The sequence below is a fragment of the Amorphotheca resinae genome (genome assembly GCF_003019875.1).
Source record: "Amorphotheca resinae ATCC 22711 unplaced genomic scaffold M430scaffold_5, whole genome shotgun sequence".
Classification (NCBI taxonomy): domain Eukaryota; kingdom Fungi; phylum Ascomycota; class Leotiomycetes; order Helotiales; family Amorphothecaceae; genus Amorphotheca; species Amorphotheca resinae.
In genome coordinates this window covers 937,599-956,447 of record NW_020194475.1, presented here as the reverse complement: position 1 = coordinate 956,447, position 18,849 = coordinate 937,599, and the positions used below count along the sequence as shown (strand labels likewise).

At 51.7% G+C, this 18,849-nt stretch overlaps 5 protein-coding genes across 5 annotated transcripts; 3 read left to right on the top strand and 2 right to left on the bottom strand.

The window, feature by feature from the left end:
* Positions 1-141: 141 nt before the first annotated feature.
* On the top strand, positions 142-4,160 carry M430DRAFT_66006 (hypothetical protein). Its single transcript, XM_024869205.1, has 7 exons — positions 142-356; positions 410-441; positions 495-621; positions 679-1,183; positions 1,235-1,731; positions 2,210-3,163; positions 3,256-4,160. The coding sequence occupies exons 1-7, from the start codon at positions 174-176 to the stop codon at positions 3,826-3,828; spliced, it is 2,871 nt and encodes a 956-aa protein (XP_024721566.1). The 5' UTR covers positions 142-173; the 3' UTR covers positions 3,829-4,160.
* Positions 4,161-5,541: 1,381 nt separating this feature from the next.
* Positions 5,542-7,261, top strand: M430DRAFT_119906 (hypothetical protein). Its single transcript, XM_024861760.1, has 3 exons — positions 5,542-5,603; positions 5,660-6,797; positions 6,884-7,261. Exons 1-3 carry the CDS (start codon positions 5,551-5,553, stop codon positions 7,073-7,075), a joined length of 1,383 nt encoding a protein of 460 aa, XP_024721565.1. The 5' UTR covers positions 5,542-5,550; the 3' UTR covers positions 7,076-7,261.
* On the bottom strand, positions 7,141-8,808 carry M430DRAFT_231956 (hypothetical protein). Its single transcript, XM_024864853.1, has one exon. The coding sequence runs from the start codon at positions 8,718-8,720 to the stop codon at positions 7,206-7,208; it is 1,515 nt and encodes a 504-aa protein (XP_024721564.1). The 5' UTR covers positions 8,721-8,808; the 3' UTR covers positions 7,141-7,205.
* Positions 8,809-9,318: 510 nt separating this feature from the next.
* Positions 9,319-11,909, top strand: M430DRAFT_58148 (hypothetical protein; the record flags this gene model as incomplete). Its single annotated transcript, XM_024868713.1, has 5 exons — positions 9,319-9,766; positions 9,819-9,920; positions 9,976-10,043; positions 10,101-11,792; positions 11,851-11,909. Exons 1-5 carry the CDS (start codon positions 9,588-9,590, stop codon positions 11,907-11,909), a joined length of 2,100 nt encoding a protein of 699 aa, XP_024721563.1. The 5' UTR covers positions 9,319-9,587.
* Positions 11,910-14,495: 2,586 nt separating this feature from the next.
* Positions 14,496-18,233, bottom strand: M430DRAFT_231875 (hypothetical protein). The gene is made up of 2 exons (XM_024864851.1): positions 16,778-18,233; positions 14,496-16,731 (listed from the first exon to the last, which is right to left on the bottom strand). The coding sequence occupies exons 1-2, from the start codon at positions 18,092-18,094 to the stop codon at positions 14,587-14,589; spliced, it is 3,462 nt and encodes a 1,153-aa protein (XP_024721562.1). The 5' UTR covers positions 18,095-18,233; the 3' UTR covers positions 14,496-14,586.
* Between the last annotated feature and the right edge of the window lie 616 nt (positions 18,234-18,849).

Below are 18,849 nucleotides of genomic sequence, written 5' to 3'. Positions count from 1 at the left end.
CTTTAATCTCTTCTTCATCTCTCCCCTCGCTCTCCGTAGGTCCTCGGCACGGACCAGACCTTTTCCCCGCCGAACTACTACCGAAAAATCTGGGGTAAACCGTAGAGGGGCTGGATAAGACCTCACACCGTCCCGTCCTCAGGCTGAAGTTCACCCTTTCACCTACAACAACAATGTCGCCCTCATTCTATGCACAGCCGCTCATTCGAGCTTCACGGCAATTATTACGACCCAATGTCCCTCGCTCAGCTCTCCGCAACACCCGGCGGAGGAACTTCGCCGATGTCGCTAACGACGACATGGCGCTTCCCTTGAAGGGCATTAAGGTGCTGGACATGTCGCGAGTCTTGGCTGGGGTGCGTAACCCAGTCCAATTGAAGCTGTACAATTGCTGAAGGATACTCTACAGCCATACTGCACACAAATACTGGGTGATTTAGGGTATGCTTCTTGTTGCGAAGATTTGGGGTGGAGAGCTGATTGTTTGGCCCAAGAGCAGAAATCATAAAGATCGAGCATCCCACGAGAGGGGATGATACACGACACTGGGGACCGCCGTATGCCAAGTATGTTGAAGGGAGTGGTAAAGAAGGTGTGGGGGAGTCGGCGTATTTTATTTCTGTATCTCTCTCCGTTCCCCCATCGCATTCACAGACCAAGCTAACATGGAACACCTAGGTAAACCGGAACAAGAAATCTGTAGGATTATCATTTCAACATAAATCCGGGGTGGAAATTCTACACAAGCTGGCAGCAGAGGCAGATGTTTTAGTCGAGAATTATCTTCCGGGTACCTTGAAGAAGTATGGGATGGATTATGCTACCCTGCAAAAAATCAATCCCGGTCTGATTTACGCCTCCATAACGGGATACGGTCAAACTGGTCCCTATTCTAACCGTGCAGGATACGATGTCATGGTCGAAGCTGAGATGGGATTGATGCACATCACGGGTGCCCGAGATGGCCCACCGGTCAAAGTGGGCGTCGCAGTGACGGATTTGACGACGGGATTATATACGAGCAATAGTATAATGGCGGCATTGTTAGTGAGGGGAAGGACGGGGAAAGGCCAGCATATCGATGTTGCACTGAGTGATTGCCAGGTCGCGACGTTGTCGAATCTGGCGAGTAGTTGTCTGATTAGTGGGCAGAAGGATGAAGGCCGGTGGGGTACTTCTCATCGTAAGTATAGTCCAGTCCAAAATCCCACTGAAGAGATACTAAACGGAATAGCTTCCATTGTGCCATACAGGGCGTACAAGACAAAAGACGGGGATATTTTGTTCGGAGGTGGAAATGACCGTCTCTTCGGTCTGATATGTGACGGGCTTGGTCGCCCGGAATGGAAAACAGATCCTAAGTTTGCGGTTAACCCACAACGAGTGGCACACCGCGAGGAACTCGACTCTGCAATTGAAGCAATCACCAAAACAAAGACAACGCAAGAGTGGCTAGAGGTGTTTGAGGGCTCGGGATTGCCGTATAGTGCGGTGAACGATATTCAGGGGACCCTGAATCACAAACACGTGTTGGCGAGAGATATGATCAAGGAGATGGATCACGAGTGGTGCGGACCAATTAAGATGGTTAACACTCCAGTTAAGTACAGTGAGAGCAAACCAAGTATCAGGAGTGCGCCGCCGGTTTTGGGTCAGCACACTGATGAGATTTTGAGCGAGGTTCTGGGTTTGAATGAAGAGGAGATAAAGGCGCTGAAAGCCGAGGGGGCTGTGAAATAAACTTGCATGTAAATAAGGATCTATTTGATAAATTCTCAATACTCAGTACAATATAACTGACCACCTAGCATCCAGAAAAGACTTCGAGTGGGAAAGATGGATGATAACTGAAGTCACATGATCTTTATATCACGTGGACGCTAACATGAACAGAACTCCGTCGCATGACCAGCTCTGTACACCGTCCTGCCACAGCATATGGGCACTTATCTTTAGCTCTTCCAAACGATCATAACTGAGATTGCAAATATTCTAATACGTCGAGGGGAGCTTCTAGACGGTCAATGGCCTTTCACTGATACTCTGGATCACGCCTAATTGGCCTCCCACACACAAGACTCGAAGCCCAAGGCGAAGGGCAATAACAACCCAATTAACTTCGGTCTACAGCTATCTTAGAGCATCGAACTCGTTGCGATAGCTCTGCGGCAGGTCAATTCTGTTTGCCCCCCCCAAATCCTTCAAGGAGCGCCGGCGCATACTTCTCTACCTCGAAATCGCTACCCCCTCTCCGTTCGCAATGGACGCCCCTCAGCCCCCTAATCCGAGCACACCTGCTCCTCCTACCACCTCGACCACCTCGAACGATATTTCCATGACCGATTCTCCTCCCAAATATGTCCCGCAGTTTAGCGCCGCTACTGAAATGATCCTCAAGCGCATAAACTCTGGCCTGGGGTCTTCGAACCTCTCCTCGATAGGGATAACAGGCACACCTCCAGGTTACGAGGATATGAGACGAAATGTATTAATGGGTATGAAAACTTCAATGAATATGGAGATTCCTAGTCCACCTGTCAACACAAATAGAAGGTCTACTGGAGGAAAGGCCCGTTTGTCGAGCGCTGGTCAAAGGAGTGGTAGCTCTACTGCGGTAGGCAGCCCGGCGACTGGGCGACAGAATAGTGGTACATCTGCAAGTGGTGGAGCTGGAAAGGGAAGGAGAAAAGGCACCAAGGCAGGGCAGAAGAGGAAAAGGGCTAGGGATGACAGTGAAAGTTCGTCGGATTCAGCGGCTATGTCTGGATTGGGAGATGATTCGGAGTCTGATGATGCGGGCAGTGTTACGGAGCTACCCAAGATGACTCAATCTGGACGGACAGTTGTTAAACCTACGCAATTCGTGCCCGCGGTCTCGGAAGGACCAACGAGGAAAAGGGGACCGACGAAGAGAGCGCAAGAGCACGCTTTATGCAAGAGGTGTGGAAGAGGCCATAGTCCGGCTAATAATATGATTGTGTTCTGTGACGGATGTAATCTTGGTTGGCATCAGATGTGTCATGATCCCGCTGTTTCGGACGAGATGGTGAAAGACGAGAGCGCGCCGTGGTTCTGCGCGGATTGTAGTCTGAAGCGAGGTCGAAAGGGTGCGGGTTCTGAGCAAGGCCGGGGAGTCTCCTGGCAAGGACGTAGCACCGAAGAAGTATGTCGCTCCTCTTCTCACAAGTCTCTCCTTCAGTTATGCCACCAGTCTTCAGGTATATGTTATATGATACTGACGATCCCACGTGACAGAAACGCTCATATTTCTCCTCTCTTTCCCACCAACAGCTCGTCTCGCTACTACTTCAAGCCTGCGTCCTCTATCCCAACCTCCCAATCTTCCCAGCAACACCCAATTCGCACCCCACATCCGCCCAACTCCCCCCTTCGGGCCCTTCCCGGTCCTCCTCATCTCAACCTTCCTCCCAAGTAGATCGTCGCACGAACGTACATCCCCAACAACCCTTTCCGCCTCCTGCAACCGCTGGCCTCTTCAGCCGCGCGGAGGCGAATCCAAACGCCCCTATAAACTTCATCCGCAAAATCCCACCCGGTGGCCAGGGAACCCCGAAAGGTACCCCGCAGCCGGAATCTAAGCAGAGCTCGTCGGCACCGCCCGCAATCCATGTTTCAGAAGATGCTGCGGATGGTGATAGTCGAGAGAGCACGCCTGCTAGCCCGCCGTATCCAAGACCGGGAAATGGATTGATGGCGAAGCTGGGCCCTGATGATGAGGATATGGAGTGGTTAGTCGACGAGGGCGATTTTGAAGCTTTTAGTCATGTTGTTTATGAGGAGGATGGTGGAGGTGGAGGTGGCGCTTAGGTTTATGATTTGATGAGAAGCCTCATGCAGGGTTATGAAAATTTTATGCGAGAGAGTTGAGCAAGTGAACAGTCTGTACGATTAGCAGTGGGATAAATGAGGGGCGCTTCTTTCCTCAAGGAATTTGTAGTAGTAGCACTCTGAGCACCAATGAATGGATGGACACAAGTCCAGTTGCTAACCTTGAAGTCCCATGCAGTCTCTCAGATATACGGAGAGATGAGACACAAGTCCGACGAGTAAAATGCTAAAGTTGAGGCACAGAGGCAGGCAAAATTGAAGGAGGTGGACAAGAAATGACCGTGGAGACGTTCAATGGAGACGTCGGGATGACAGAAAACATGATCGCCCGGCCAGGCAAGCTGCGAGAGGCGAGGTATGTACTGCTAGACGTGAATAGGAAGTTAAAGGATCCTCGAAGGTGTCTCGGAGAGGTCCAATCAAACTTATCTAAGACTGAAAGAGAATTCATGACGGCAGCGCTGAGCTTCAAGAAGGTTGTTGACGAGGAAGCGCTTACGGTCAGCCTGTCTGACATATTATAAAACGCCACTGGTTTAGAGCCATAACCATGCATTGTGTACAATTAGGCCTCTTATTATTAATCCAACTGCTCTTACAGCCCTGAAGCCATGCCATTTCCATGTCAAGTGTCCCAAAACAACTCCCCATAATTACTCTAACAGTCGACATGAACCAAGACTTATTGGATAGAACTTGTATTGATGGCAGCCCAGCTATATCTTTTTAGACAGATCTAAATTCATCAGCACCAAGTTCCCTATGAGGGTACTACGGGGCAGTTCGTTGAGGGTTTGAAATGCAGGTACTTTTACTACGCGCCACAGGAAAATGTCGCTGGTTCGATCAAATGCGATGAAATCCAAAGAACCAAGACATTTCCAAAAGATACTCTACACCTAGACAAATTGATTACCCAAATCCAAGAAATAACTAAACACTAAGCAATAAGTTTCATAAAAGGAGTTATTGAGAGGAGGTTGTTCGAGGTTCAGCTGAGCCAATCAAATCAATCCGCATAAAAGTTATACGTGCACAAATGAGGTTCGCATAAAACAGTACATCGTTCGCTTGAAGCAATCGGAACCCATCACGATCCAACATCAACAACCATGGAAAGCCCATCGGAAGGATCAACGGCGAATCACCATGCTAGAAAAGGATCAGGTAGAGGTTAGTCTTACTTTGCTGTGTAGAGTAATGCGCGTCTGCTTTCAGTTTCGCGGAACCGTGAGATATCCAAGGGATTGTCGTCACGGGGATCACGACCCCTGATCTATACAGATCTGGCCTTTTTCATCGCATACAGAACCATGTATATTGAAGGGATAGAAGTTCAATGGGCTGGCATATTTGCTGTGGAATGTTATGCTCTTCCGTCAGCGGCGTTGTGGTCTTGGCTTCGCAACAATCACATAGTTGTGATTGTGATAGATGACCTCAGAAGGGCCTCTCAGCCTCTTCTGAGGCAGGCTTCCATGTCTCGTTCTAAATAGACTTGTCACTCATGAGACTAAAGACTTTGTTGCGCATCGCAGCTTTAGCGCCAGTAAGCGCCGCTGCTATTTGCTTTACTTCCATTGTCACGACTCACTAACTCCTAGCCCCTGTGATGTTGTACGACCAGACCCCCTGCCCCCCTTTTCTTCTGTCTACTCCCTATCGCATCTCCTTTTCATGTTCTGAGCTACAGTTCGACTAATGTTCAACGCAGTTATCCGACGCTCAACCCGCGGTCCGCTTGATATTGATGAGTCTGATTCTCCCCTTTGCTCTATATATCTATCTACCCTACTAAAATACGAGGCAGCTCCCCTCTTCAACCTGACGAGGTAGCCTCTCCAACAAGCTCTGTCTTCCCCCTGCCTACGCACCAGCAACAGCTCCTCTCTCCCATATCCCTCTCTTCAAATCAGTCCCAGTTCGCGTCACCACGCCTGTCATCTCCACGTGCAACTCCTCGACTTCCATCTCCAACTCCTGGCTCTAATGTCTCCAATCAAACATATCGAACAGCACCCTCCCATCAAGTATCCAATATGTCAAATTATCAAAACCCGCAGAAAGATTTCGGGTACTTGCTAAGACCAGAGATCTATCATCCGCTGACATTATTGGATGTCCCTCCCCCATTCCGCGTTTCCTCTCTCCAACCTTCAACCGACACACCGCTCGAATCTCTAATCAGCGGCGGGCATTTCAGAAGTGCAGCTATCAAAGCAGCCCAACTGCTCACCTCAAGTGGGATCGCACCCTCCGACCACGAAGCCATCTTCTCCCTCATCTACACCCGGCTCTCTTGCCTCACACTCTGCAACGCCACCGCGCTCGCCGCCCAAGAAGTCAAAGCGCTCGAAGACCTCAACTCCTCCTACTACCTCGACGACCTAACCGGCGCACACCTCGCCCCATGGGAACTGCGCGTCCTCGCCGTGCGCCTGCAAGGAATGGGCTTCAACGACGCCCGACGCGGCGTCATGGGCTACTACGAGCTGGGGCGCGAAGCCCGGCTCACGCTCACGGCGCTCAAGAAAGCCGGGCGCGACCAGAACGCCGCCGAGATCGCGATGTGGGATGCCCGGCTCCAGGATCTCGGCCTCCGAGTGGCGAGCGCCCTCATCGAGATGGAGGACTTGGAGGGGGCTGCGCGGCATCTGAAGACGCTGCGCGTGGACAACGGGAGGCTGCGTGCCCAGCAGGCCCTGCTGTGGCTATACCTAGGCGACGTCGACGCGGCGCGGAAATGCATCGCGGCTGGCGCGGACGAGCAGGCCCGCGATGTCATCTTGGCGCTTGCATGTATGGGTGATGCGGAGTACGCGGCCGCGGTCCCGATCTGGGAGCGCTTGATTGAGGCGGGGTCTGGAGGGCAGCGAGATGATGTCGAGATAGCTATGTACCGCCAGAATCTCGCGGTGTGCTTGTTATACCTCGGCCAGCTCTCTCTCGTACGTTCCTTCCTCTCTCTCTCTTCCCTTCCTCTCCCCTTTCCCTTCCTCTTAGAGAAATTAGAAACTCACGAGCAATGCAACAGACGCGCACACATCTCGAGTCCCTAATCGACGCCGGGCACTCCTGGCGCGGCCTGACGTTTAACCTAGCGACGGTGTACGAGCTGTGCACGGAGCGGTCGCGAGCGCTGAAGATTAGCCTCGTGGAGAGGGTGGCGGGGCTCAGGGAGGAGGGCCGGGGGAGCGAAGGCGTGAATGGGGATTTCAAACTTTGATTTTATTACCGGGATGGGCTGGTATTTGATTCATCTGATTGATAGATACCTACGTATATAAGTTACCTAAGGTTGCTTGGTACATCGGTATATAAGGTATATATGTGTGTGTCCATGTGCGTACACGATTCTACCCCTCAACAAGCAACACCGCGCTTCCCCCACCAGGTTTACTAACCACCACAGCCGCCTCCCTCTGCTCCTCCGTCAAAGCCCTCTTACTATAATACTCCCTCTCCCACGCCTTCCTCACGCTGTCCACCTTCCCCGCCGGCACCAGGTGCACACTGCATCCACCCCAGCCCGCACCCGTCAGCCGACTCCCCAGACTACCCGCGCGCCGCGCAATCGTGCACAGCTCGTCCAGCTCCGGACACGAGCACTCGTACACGTCCCTGCAGCTGTCCTGCGTAGCGTTCATCAGGGCGCCCAGCTGGGCACTCAGGTCTGGCGTGGCGGGGGAGGCCAGCAGCTCCAGGAAGCGGTGCACGCGTAGCGCTTCGGAGAAGACGTGCAGGGCGCGCTGGCGCAGTTTGAATTTCTCCGCTCGCACGGGGAACGTCGATGTGAAGCGGGCGTTGAGCTCGGGCACGGAGAGGTGGATGACAGGGGCGATCTCCTCGCGCGTGTAGCCGTCTTGCGGCAGCGTGGCGTTGGTGAGGTCGATGAGCTCGGTGAGTTGCTCGGCGAAGGGCTTGCTGGAGTTGCGGAAATAGGCGTCTTGGAAGCCGCGCAGGCTGATGCCGAGGGGTCCGGAATCAGGGGGGAGGGGGGTTGAGGTCTTGTTCAGGACGGCGTGCAGGTAGGCCGCTGCGAGGCTGCATTCGACGACTCGGAGGTTGTAGCAGACGGGGCCGGTTACGTGCTTGTCGGCGGCGACGAAGCTCTGGGCGATCACGAAGCTGAGCTCTGGGTCCGTTTTGGGGAATTGGACGGGCGTGGCCTTCAGGCTTGGGAGGAATGAGACGGATAATGCGGAGCCCCTGACTGAGAAGACCGAGGCAGATTGGTCCATACCACCCGAGTTTACACCTACTGCTCGTTCGGACACAATGGCGAGTTCAGTAAGTTCGGTCTTATCGACTGATGTATAGCCATTGGCGTAGAGGACGGCGAGCGCAGAAGCGCTCACGAACGCCGCCGAGCTGGAGAGGCCGCCGCCTGCGGGCACGGTGCCGTCCATCAGGACTTCCAGGCTCTTGGGCTTGAACTCGGGGCCATATTTCTTCCGTAGGAGCTCGAGAGCCCCGCGGAGCCCTGACTTGAAGTAGTTTGTCCACTCGTGCACGCTGGCGTCGATGTCCACAGTGTCGTAGGGGAGGGAGAACTCGTGGGAGGGGAACCGCGAGGATTGGACGTTGGCGACCTTCAACGTGTAGGAGGTGGAGGACGTATCTTCAAAGGTCGAGACAGCTAACAGGACGTCCGCAGTTATGGCCATGGGCAACACGGAGTAGAGGGAGTAGTCAATGTGTTCGCCAATTATGTTGACTCGTCCCGGAGAGCGCGAGACGAATTGGGCGGGGTGGCTGTAGGTGGTTTGAAACTGGGACAGCAGATTGTCCCATCGGGAGGTCTGGACAGGCAACGCATCTTCTGTGTATATATCCTCCAAGGACTTTGCAACGGGGACAAGGCCAGCCATGGTATTCTGGTGGGAGAGCCTGCCGAACAAGGGGGAACTCTTGTGCTAGGCGTCCGGCAGAGGTTCGACGAAGGTAGCGCTTCGAGGAGAGGTACTCGCAGCTTCCCAAAAGACCGACACTTGTATGAGGGAGAGATCGAGAGAGATGGTTAGTGGTTAGTTGGACAGAAAAAGCTTCAAGACGAGTGAGTGTATTCAGGAAACCTTACGTGATACACCAGCCCTCTTCTTGTTCCTGAGCGTAACGCGACCCCGCATCGATTTGGCGCGAAGAAAGGGCCGAAGAAAGAGGACGATGATTGGTGCGCTTGCAGAGGGAGGGCCATATAATGCCTGCTGGAGACTGGAGCGAACAGATGTATTGTGGGTGGGACAGCGACGACCGCGATCTGACGCTTTTTTCCTTTTCCCAGAGCCCCAGCGCCACGAGAGGTGGCCTTGTGGGCGAGGCTGACAGATGCGATGAAGCCAATGTCCACGGTGCTGCAAGGCTCGAGAGGCAGGTCAACCTCAGGCCGCCACATCCCAGCACGGCAGACAATGCGCGCACGCTGATTGGCCCCGGCTACCCACCGCGCGCAGCTCGCTTCCCCACATATTGGAAAGAGACTCTCTCTCGGGCTCCGATTCCGCTAGAAAATGCACATCCGAAAAGATACAAAGAAAGCGTGATTCATCCCACATAATCCACGCCTTCATCTTTTCCTTCACCTCTACTACTCAACACTACCCGATCTATATATCTATACCCTCCCCCATTGTCTCTCTGTCTGGTCCGTCCCCTACTCAGGCGTTGTCATATATACCACTTTTCCGCCCTCCTCCCTCTCTTCTTTGTCTTCCCGCCCCCCTCTCCGCTCCATCAACATGCTTCGCTCAAATCCCGCCAGGAGTGCGGCTCGCGCACTCACACAGTCCTCGAAATGCACCGCCCGACAGTTGTCCAGCCGCCCATCGCCAGCGAGTATTGCGACGGCGAGGAAAGGTCCTACTGCCGTTAGAACACAAGCAACTTCTGCGACGGCTTCGGCCACAGCCACCCAATCGTGAGGCGCTCCCTTGACTCAATTCCCTCGTCTTATCTCTAACATGCCGCAGACAAACACGAGAGGTCCCCAGCCCAGCATTCAACACAGCCAGCTCGCGCAGACACGAGTCAAATCATTTACAACATGGCCACCAGCCAGAGATGGACGAATCGTGGGTGCTGAGTCACCGCCACTTCGGGGTTTGACATGCTAACCGGGATGTACAGCTTCATTGGGAAAACAGGAGGGGAGATCTTCCATGAGATGATGCTCAGACAAGGTGTTAAACATGTCTGTGAGTATATTCGGTCTCCCATTTAATTAGATGCACGCCGTTGACGCCAATCTCCAGTCGGATACCCTGGTGGTGCTATTCTCCCTGTATTCGACGCCATCTACAACTCAAAACACTTCGAATTCATCCTCCCCAAACATGAACAAGGCGCTGGGCATATGGCCGAAGGCTATGCGAGAGCTTCGGGAAAGCCTGGTGTTGTTCTCGTCACCTCAGGCCCAGGAGCCACCAACGTGATCACCCCAATGCAGGATGCCCTCTCCGACGGAACCCCAATGGTCGTGTTCTGCGGCCAGGTACCAACGACCGCTATTGGTAGCGACGCCTTCCAGGAAGCCGATGTCGTCGGTATCTCGAGAGCATGCACCAAGTGGAACGTGATGGTCAAGAACGTCGCCGAATTACCTAAGCGGATAAACGAAGCTTTTGAGATTGCTACCTCTGGACGGCCCGGACCTGTGTTGGTGGACCTACCAAAAGATGTCACAGCCGGTATCCTCAGAAAGGCCATCCCGATGACCAGCACTCTCCCATCTCTTCCCAGCCAAGCATCGAAAGCGGCAGCCGAGCTCAGCAAGAAACAGCTTGCAGCTACCATCCAGCGGGTAGCAAAACTGCTCAACGTCGCCAAGAAGCCAGTCGTATATGCTGGACAAGGTCTTATCTCTGTCCCCGAAGGTCCCAAGCTCCTCAAGGAGCTCGCGGACAAGGCCTCCATCCCCGTGACGACCACCCTCCAAGGTCTTGGTGGATTCGATGAGCTCGACGAGAAGTCCCTTCACATGCTCGGTATGCACGGTGCAGCATACGCCAACTTGGCTATGCAGGAGGCCGATCTTATCATCGCTCTTGGAGCCCGTTTCGATGACCGTGTGACTGGAAATGTCGCCAAGTTCGCACCACAAGCCAAGGCCGCAGCAGCAGAAGGACGAGGCGGTATCGTGCACTTCGAGATCATGCCCAAGAACATCAACAAAGTTGTCCAAGCCACCGAAGCCGTAGAGGGAGATGTCGTAGCCAACCTCGCCCTCCTCCTGCCCCAGGTCGAAAACCGAAGCATGCAAGAGCGCAAGGAATGGTTTGACCAGATCAAGTTCTGGAAGAACAAGTTCCCTCTCTCTGCATACGAACGGGCCGAGCGAGCAGGCCTCATCAAACCCCAGACCCTTATCGAAGAACTCTCCAACCTCACCGCCCACCGAAAAGAAGATACGATTATCGCAACTGGCGTAGGTCAACATCAAATGTGGACCGCTCAACATTTCCGCTGGCGATACCCAAGAACCATGATCACCTCTGGTGGTCTTGGAACCATGGGCTATGGGCTGCCTGCCGCCATCGGTGCCAAGGTTGCCCGTCCCGACGCCCTCGTGATCGATATCGATGGTGACGCCTCCTTCAACATGACCCTTACCGAGATGTCCACCGCCCAGCAATTCGACATCGGAGTGAAGATCATCGTCTTGAACAACGAGGAGCAAGGAATGGTCACGCAATGGCAGAACATCTTCTACGAGGATCGATACGCGCATACGCACTCCAAGAACCCCGACTTCATGAAATTGGCAGATGCTATGGGTATTCAGGCTAGAAGATGTATCAGACCGGATGATGTCCGGGATGCCTTGACGTGGTTGATTGAGAGTGATGGCCCAGCGTTCTTGGAGGTTGTGACAGATAAGAAGGTCCCGGTCTTGCCTATGGTACCGGGTGGTAGTGCGTTACATGAGTTCTTGGTCTATGATGAAGGTTCGTTTCCCCCCCTTTACTAGTTTGCACAAATTCAGACTACTAACACGTGATATAGCCAAGGACAAGGAGAGGAGAAAGTTGATGAAGGAGCGAACGGGTGGCAAGCACTATTAGGATGGGACAACAGAGGTGGATAAGTGGAGCTTTTCTCATATGTCGATTATTTGGGGGTGTTTTTTGCAAGCCGAAAAGTCATAGCCAGATGATGCCGCATTCCGTCTTTCTTGTGTTTTTATCTTAGGATTGGAGAGCACAAAAGCTTTAATCGCACTACCGTTTTGGATTGGGGGAGGAAGAAGATGAAGTCACGCACGCAAGCAAGCCATCGATGATGGATGGATGAGAGATGTAGATATATGGAACAAACAAAACGCTAAGAAAGCTACGCGTGAATGGATGGATGGATGGATAGGTCAAGAATGCAAAAATTCAATCGATCGAATACCGTGCATAATAATGATTTCCCCTGCAGAGTACATACATACAGTAGCCTTATCTATCTATCTATCTCTGCGGGTCCCGTCCAAGTGGATCAATCAGATCAGATCAGATATCAGAATCCAAACTCCTTCTCCTCCCGTCCGCTCGCTCTGTCGCTTACCTTCGGCTCAACCACCTACTGTACACTATCAGTCAATCAATCAAAGCTCTCTTATCAATCATTTTGTACTCTCAAATCAGTCCGGGCTTTCCTACTGTACGAGTCATACATAAGCTTCTTCAAATCCCGAGCCAAAGCTCTGTGCTTCAGGGTGTTGGCTAGGCGGCTAGGGTAGGTATGGAGATATGTATGGGATCGGGTCATGGAATAGGGGGAAGGAGAGGGATGGGGTTTGATTTTTGATTTTGATTTTTGATTTGGTGGGTTTTGCTTCCTCTTTGCGGGGTGAAAATATGTCATGTCATATCATTTTATATTGTAAGTTACGAAGAAAAGAAAGGGAAGGGAAGGGAGGGGAAGGTATGTGATGTCTGTGGATAGGTAGGTAAGTACCTAGGTAGGTGATTTGGTTAACTATTAACTATAATATAGGTACCTAACGTATTGTCAATCAATTGAAATAAACAGGATATAGGAGGTGCTGTGCTATGCTGTGCTAGAAGATCATGAGAGGAGGGGAGTGCGTGTCTAGATGATATGGTTTGATGTGTTATAAGGCCTAGGCTTATGTCTGTCTATTAAGGTACTTTAGCTAAAGACATAATAAATAGGGATTATCTACGCTCGTGTTGACTAATATAAAAAAGAGAAGTTTATATTCATTCTTAAACGCGCAAGTGGCATATCCTAAGAAAGTCATGAAATAGCCCATCAAATGGCCCACGAATACCTATATGTGCGCGATCACATGACTAGAATAACAGGGGTAATGTACTCGCACGCGTACCTACGCGTAGCAACAGATCAAAATGCAGTACTACTACCCATTTCAACAAGACACACCCCTTTACGCGATAACTTCTAGTTACCTTACTCAACACGTCGAAAATGCCATTCAGTAGTACTTTTGATTGTAAAGAATGCGGCAAGAAGTGTAAATCCCTAAGTAAAATGGCGAAGACCGGCGCGACAAATTTACGTAGAGACAGAGTATACTAGTAGGAGGATGAGGGAGTGTTTAAGTTATATATACGATGAGGAGATAGGTTACCCTAAAAAGGTAGATCCAGCCAGTATAGTACAATAGACCCTTAGCATATGATGTATACTAACAAAAAAAGTAGTACATAACTATCCTGACGGAGATAGCAAGAAGTATAGGTCCCTAAGTGGACTCGAACGGCATGAATATAAACAACAAAAGCGAAGACAGGCGCGACAAGACGCCCTGGGGCCAGAGTATACTAGTAAGAGGAAGGAGATCTCAAGTAATGCAGACGACGAGGAGATAGGTTACCCTAAAAAGGTAGATCCAGCCAGTATAGTAAAATAGAGCCTGAGCATATGATGTATACCAACAAAAAAAGTAGTACATAACTATCCTGACGCAGAAGCCGAACGGAGGTCGGATCAGAAGTCCATAAGGGAAAGGAGCCGGAGCGCACACGGCTCACGCCATATGAATCTCGAGCGCTTTCCGCTCAATCGGAGAGTCCGTATGCAGTTTCCCATGCAGCCTACGCAGCCTACGCAGCCTCCTACGTCTCCCGCCAGAGTCAGAAGACTACCCGGACCAAGAACCTCAACAGGACGAGTACGGACACGAACCAACATACACAGCGAAGCGACAAGGGGAGAGGAGGTATGAGGAGGTATGAGGAAGGAGGTATGTAGGTATCATGGTTACAAAGGGGAAGAAAGGGATTCTGCTCGTCTTGCTACAATGAGCTTATACGCAGGATATGAGTTGGACTTGAAAATCAAAAGATATATAAACGGCGTAACTAGGGGAAAAACACTACTGTTTAAATATCCAGAACTACACCTCTGTATCCTACCTGATATCGAACTGGGAATAACAATAAGTCACTATTGATGAAAAAGGCAGGCAAGGATCGATCAAGAAGGCAATCACATGCACTTTGGTAAACACACTCCATTATTGAATATGGTTCAATATTCCACCTCACTATTTTCGTGAAGTGATCGCTAATACAATATCCGTACATCTTACTACGAGTAAGAGTAAGAAGGAAACCTCAAAAGGCAAGAGCGCCGCCGGTTATCAGCTAGTAGGCTGCGTCAATGCAATGCGATCGATCAATGATACAAAGAAGAATTCGCAGGAATGTCCAGCAAATAATAGAAGCTCGTCTCAATGTCTGGAAGTATCCCACACATCGAAGTAGATTAGAAGCCAGGAGGCCCAGGGAAGCGTGATATTCCTCCTGCGCCCACAATAGGGCTGCCGATTTCGCCAGGTGCACCAACAGGACGATGGGAGGAGGGAAGGTCGATCTCGTGGCGGATAGAGTAGCGGTTATTGCTATCTTTGCGGACGTCAAACGATCCACCGCCATTCTGGGAGTTTCCTTCTGTTTCGCAGATGTCGAGGATCTCTCTTTCAGAAACGTGGCCTTCGCCGGAAGAATTGAGATAGTCGATGATGGCGTTGATATCAGCGTACCCATCAGGTGAAGAGCCTTCAAGCTTCTTGCAGGCGCGGCAGAGCATAAGTCTGACGGCAATAGAGCGGCCATGAGGCTGGGAAGGCCGGATAGCTGATGAGCCACCGACCGCGCCAAACGAACTGCTTGCAGAATTGAAGAACCCTCCCCCCATGTAGTTCGTCCCAGGTAGAGACGTACCAAAAGCACTTGTTGGAGTGTAAAAGTTATACGCGCCAGCTGTGATGGGATTGCCAAATGCAGAAGGATCCATGCCAAACGGCGGGGGCGCAAAGGCTTGCCGACTCGCATTGCCGGGTGCGGCACTCATTCGCCCAATACCAGATCCAGAATTGAGGGGCTCGTCAGAATCATCTAATAGAGCACTGCTGCCAAGATGATTGCTTAAATCGTCAACATCATTCTTACCAGTTTCACCATGTCGAAGTCCTTGTACCACACTCGAAGGCCGACCGATTGGTGCGGGTCGAGCGATTGGTTGCGTTTGTGGTGCTGACGTCGATCCCTCGAAAGGCTTCTCATAAGAAGCAGACTGCTGCCGAGAATGTGACTGAATTGGTATGTTTTCCTGAGAACCGAAGGACTGGCCAACACTTCCTATTGGACTTTGCGAGAACCCTGGTGGTGGGTGTTGTATTGGGAAACTTCTTCCCTGTGGAATCTGGTGTCCGGGGTGAATAGGTATGCCAGTTGGACCAGGCCGAAACTGTCCACCCATTGGCTGAGGAAACATCGGATCGTGATGCAGACGTCCACCGTAACCAGGAGGCATCATTGGCATACCAGGCTGGAAGCCCATATGTGGCAAACCAAAAGGATTTGGTGGTATGCCAGGAGGACTCTTGATAGCGGAATGCATAGGCGAAGTGGCTTGCGGCTGGTGGAAAAAGGGCTGATGTGGCTGTGCTTTCCCTGGGGGTCCGATGGGGCCAGGGCTCCCTTGCAAGGGGGTTGAAGGGACAGGAGAGACATTTTGGCTAATACCACCAGTTTGAGGAGTCTGAGGTACAGACCCATTAGAAGAGTCTCTCTGAGAATCCGTTCGAAGTTTGACAGGAGTCGGCGCCTTTGGTACTGCGGGGGTTGCAACTGGAATATGCGGCGAAGCAACGGCAGGCGGATGTGGCTGAAGATTCGCAGGGATTGGGACAGGCGGTCGCTTGGTAGCTTGGGAAGCAGCAAGAGCCGCTTGAGCAGCCGCTTGTTGAGCGGCCGACTCCTCGCGCTTTTGTTGTTCCTTCGCCTCCTTTTCAGCCTTGGCTTTGGCCTCCTTTTCCTTCTTCTCCCGCTCCTGTTTCTCCTTCCGCTCTCTGGCCTCCCGTTCCTTAGCCTCCTTGGCTTCACGTTCTTTTTGCCTCAACTCCTCCTTCTCTCTTCTCTCCTTCTCCTTCGCCTCACGCTGTTTTCTCTCAAGCTCAGCTTGTCGCTCTCGCTGTTCCTGCAGTCGTCGTTGCTTTTCTGCCTCCTTCCGCATACGCTCCTCTTCCTCGGCCTTCTTCTGAGCTTCTTTCTTCTTCCGCTTTTCCTCGGCTTTCAGACGTTGCTCTTCAGCCTTCTTCTCTTCAGCAGCACGGAGAGCGGCTTCCTCGGCGGCTTTTTCGGCTTCTTTCCGTGCCTTCTCTTCTGCAAGAGCCAGCTTCTTCTGCTGAATTCTATCTTTCTTCTTCTGGGCGTCCTTGGCTTTCTTAGCCTTCTTCTGGGAATCAGCCCTGCTTTCTTCCTCCAGCTCCTCGAGAAGCTTTTGCTGCCGCTCTTTCGCAACCTTTTCCTTATAGGCGGTTAATACTCTTTGCTCAAACATCCGAGCTGCGAATATCTGGAACATTCGTCGTCCTTCCTCCATTCGCTGCTCTTCAGTCATGGATTCCTGCTGAAAATCAGTACGCCGTAGAAAACACAACCACGTGACATACCATCATCTCCTCTTCGTCGTAGTCTTCTTGACTATCATACTCTTCCTCTTCCTCGTCTTCGTCATCGTACTCTTCATCGTCCGGAGGAGGTGGAGGGTTATGTGTATGAGAGTGGGGATGAATAGAGCCGTTTGGTGGATGGCCATAATTCGCATTGGCGTATTGCTCCCTAGCATCTTCCTCACGTGCCATCCGACGTTCAGCAAGCTGTTCCATCATCTCAATGAACTTCTTCCCGTCATTCTTTAACAAATCATCCGCCACGGTAAGTATCCCTCCTTGAACAGTAAGACTGTTGCCAAAATTGAAAAAGTCCGTTGCGTGATTTCGTGGAAGCTCCTCCGGTTCCTCATCGCTGTAGTCATCCTCATCATCCTCACTGTATTCTTCGTCACCTTCTTCCTCTTCTTCTTCATCATCGCCTAACTGCTCAACTATTCTACCTCGTGACGGTTGTTGGCCATTGAAAGCTGTAGGTAGGCGGTTTGGTGGTTGCAGTCCACTCATCGCGCCAAACCGACGCGACGGAGGCATCATTGGTGGAGGTCCACCGTCTCCTTGATGATTAGCATATTGCTCGAGTTCCTCATAATATGCATCGTAAAGAACCTCCAACTCCTCCTCGATCGCAGTACGTTTCCGTCCACAAACAGTGCAGCTGCAAGAATGCTTTTGTTGCTCCTTCATTTTTTTCAGAACAGCATCCTTCTCTACTTTGACGAGGGATTTGCGCTCATCTTCGCCAAGGGATAACCAGAACTCCTTTATTCGTTCGCGCTCTTCCTGAGAAGAGGTGTTCCATATCTTTTCCTTCGAAATGCCGGGTCCTCTTGGCATGTTTGTTTGTAAGGGAGGGAGAGGAAGCGATACATGATTGTGAGTGCCATTCGTAAACGCGTTACGTTGATTCGAAGATTCGGAAGTCTGGCCTGCCTTCTTCTTTTTCTTCTTTGACTTCTTCCCTGGTGGATTCGAAGGAGGATTCGGGTAGCCGTTCGGTGGGGAATCGTTATGCTCGTACGAGTAGTTATCGCCTTCTTCCTCGCTGTAATATTCACCTTCGGCGGCATCGAACCGGGCATTCTCGTGATAGTGGTCGTCCAAACCGTGATCGCGCAAGCGTGCTTCTAATTCTTCCATCTTCTGCTTAACCTCGCGTACAGATTCCACGCCATTTTGGGCCACCGGCTGTTCGGCGGCTAGTCGAGCAGCTTGCTTTTGTCTGCGCTTCTGCTTCTTCCGGTTCACGGCTGGTGCAGCACCTGTGTCTGTAGAGGGGTTAGGCGTTTGCCCGTTTGTCTTTGTTGCTTGGGCCATGGTTGAGGATGTCTCAGATGAAGTACTCGTGGTCGACTTGGGGACAGTTATGAACTTCGAACCATCCTTATTCGTGTACTTCGCAGTGGCTTTATTCGGGGATGTCGGGGACAGAGCTGGTGGTTGTGATGGCTGTTGACGATGGTTCGCTGGCATTCCGATCAGGCCGATGTTCGGCACGCGGTGGTAGGAGGAGGACTATTGAAGACATACAAATTAGACTCCAGGACAAGGAATTCCCCAGTGGGAAACGGTGAATGCCAACCCCAGGACTGACCAGAAGGGTGAGGAGAAATTAGCCAGTGCTGCCCCACCAAGTGGCTCCTTCTTGCGGGTTCGAGAATGGGCAAGATAGGAGTGATTCGGGCTCTTCAGGGCGCGGCCGAGGGTTGGAAGGGCTGGCGAAAGTATGAATTAGTCGTAGATATGGATCTGGTCAGGAGAGTCCCTAAAGTCCGGGGAATGTTGGAGGTGGTTGCATTCCAAGTAAGGTATCTTGAAGTCGGTTCCGATTCGCGCCTGAGGTATCGAGGCAGCAATTATCACGTGACATACCCTGGGGGATATCAGTCTCCAAACCCTTCGAGTTCGCGTTCGACAACCATTGGAAGGCCGGTTTGTCCACGCAATCCCAAACGCCCCGGAGAGCCGTGTTGTCTAACTCTGACCGCTCGATCCTCGCCCTCGCTCTCTTGTGCGTCTGTTGCTCTCTCTCCCTCTCGTTTTCTCCCACGCCTCGCGAGCGTTGTCCTGCA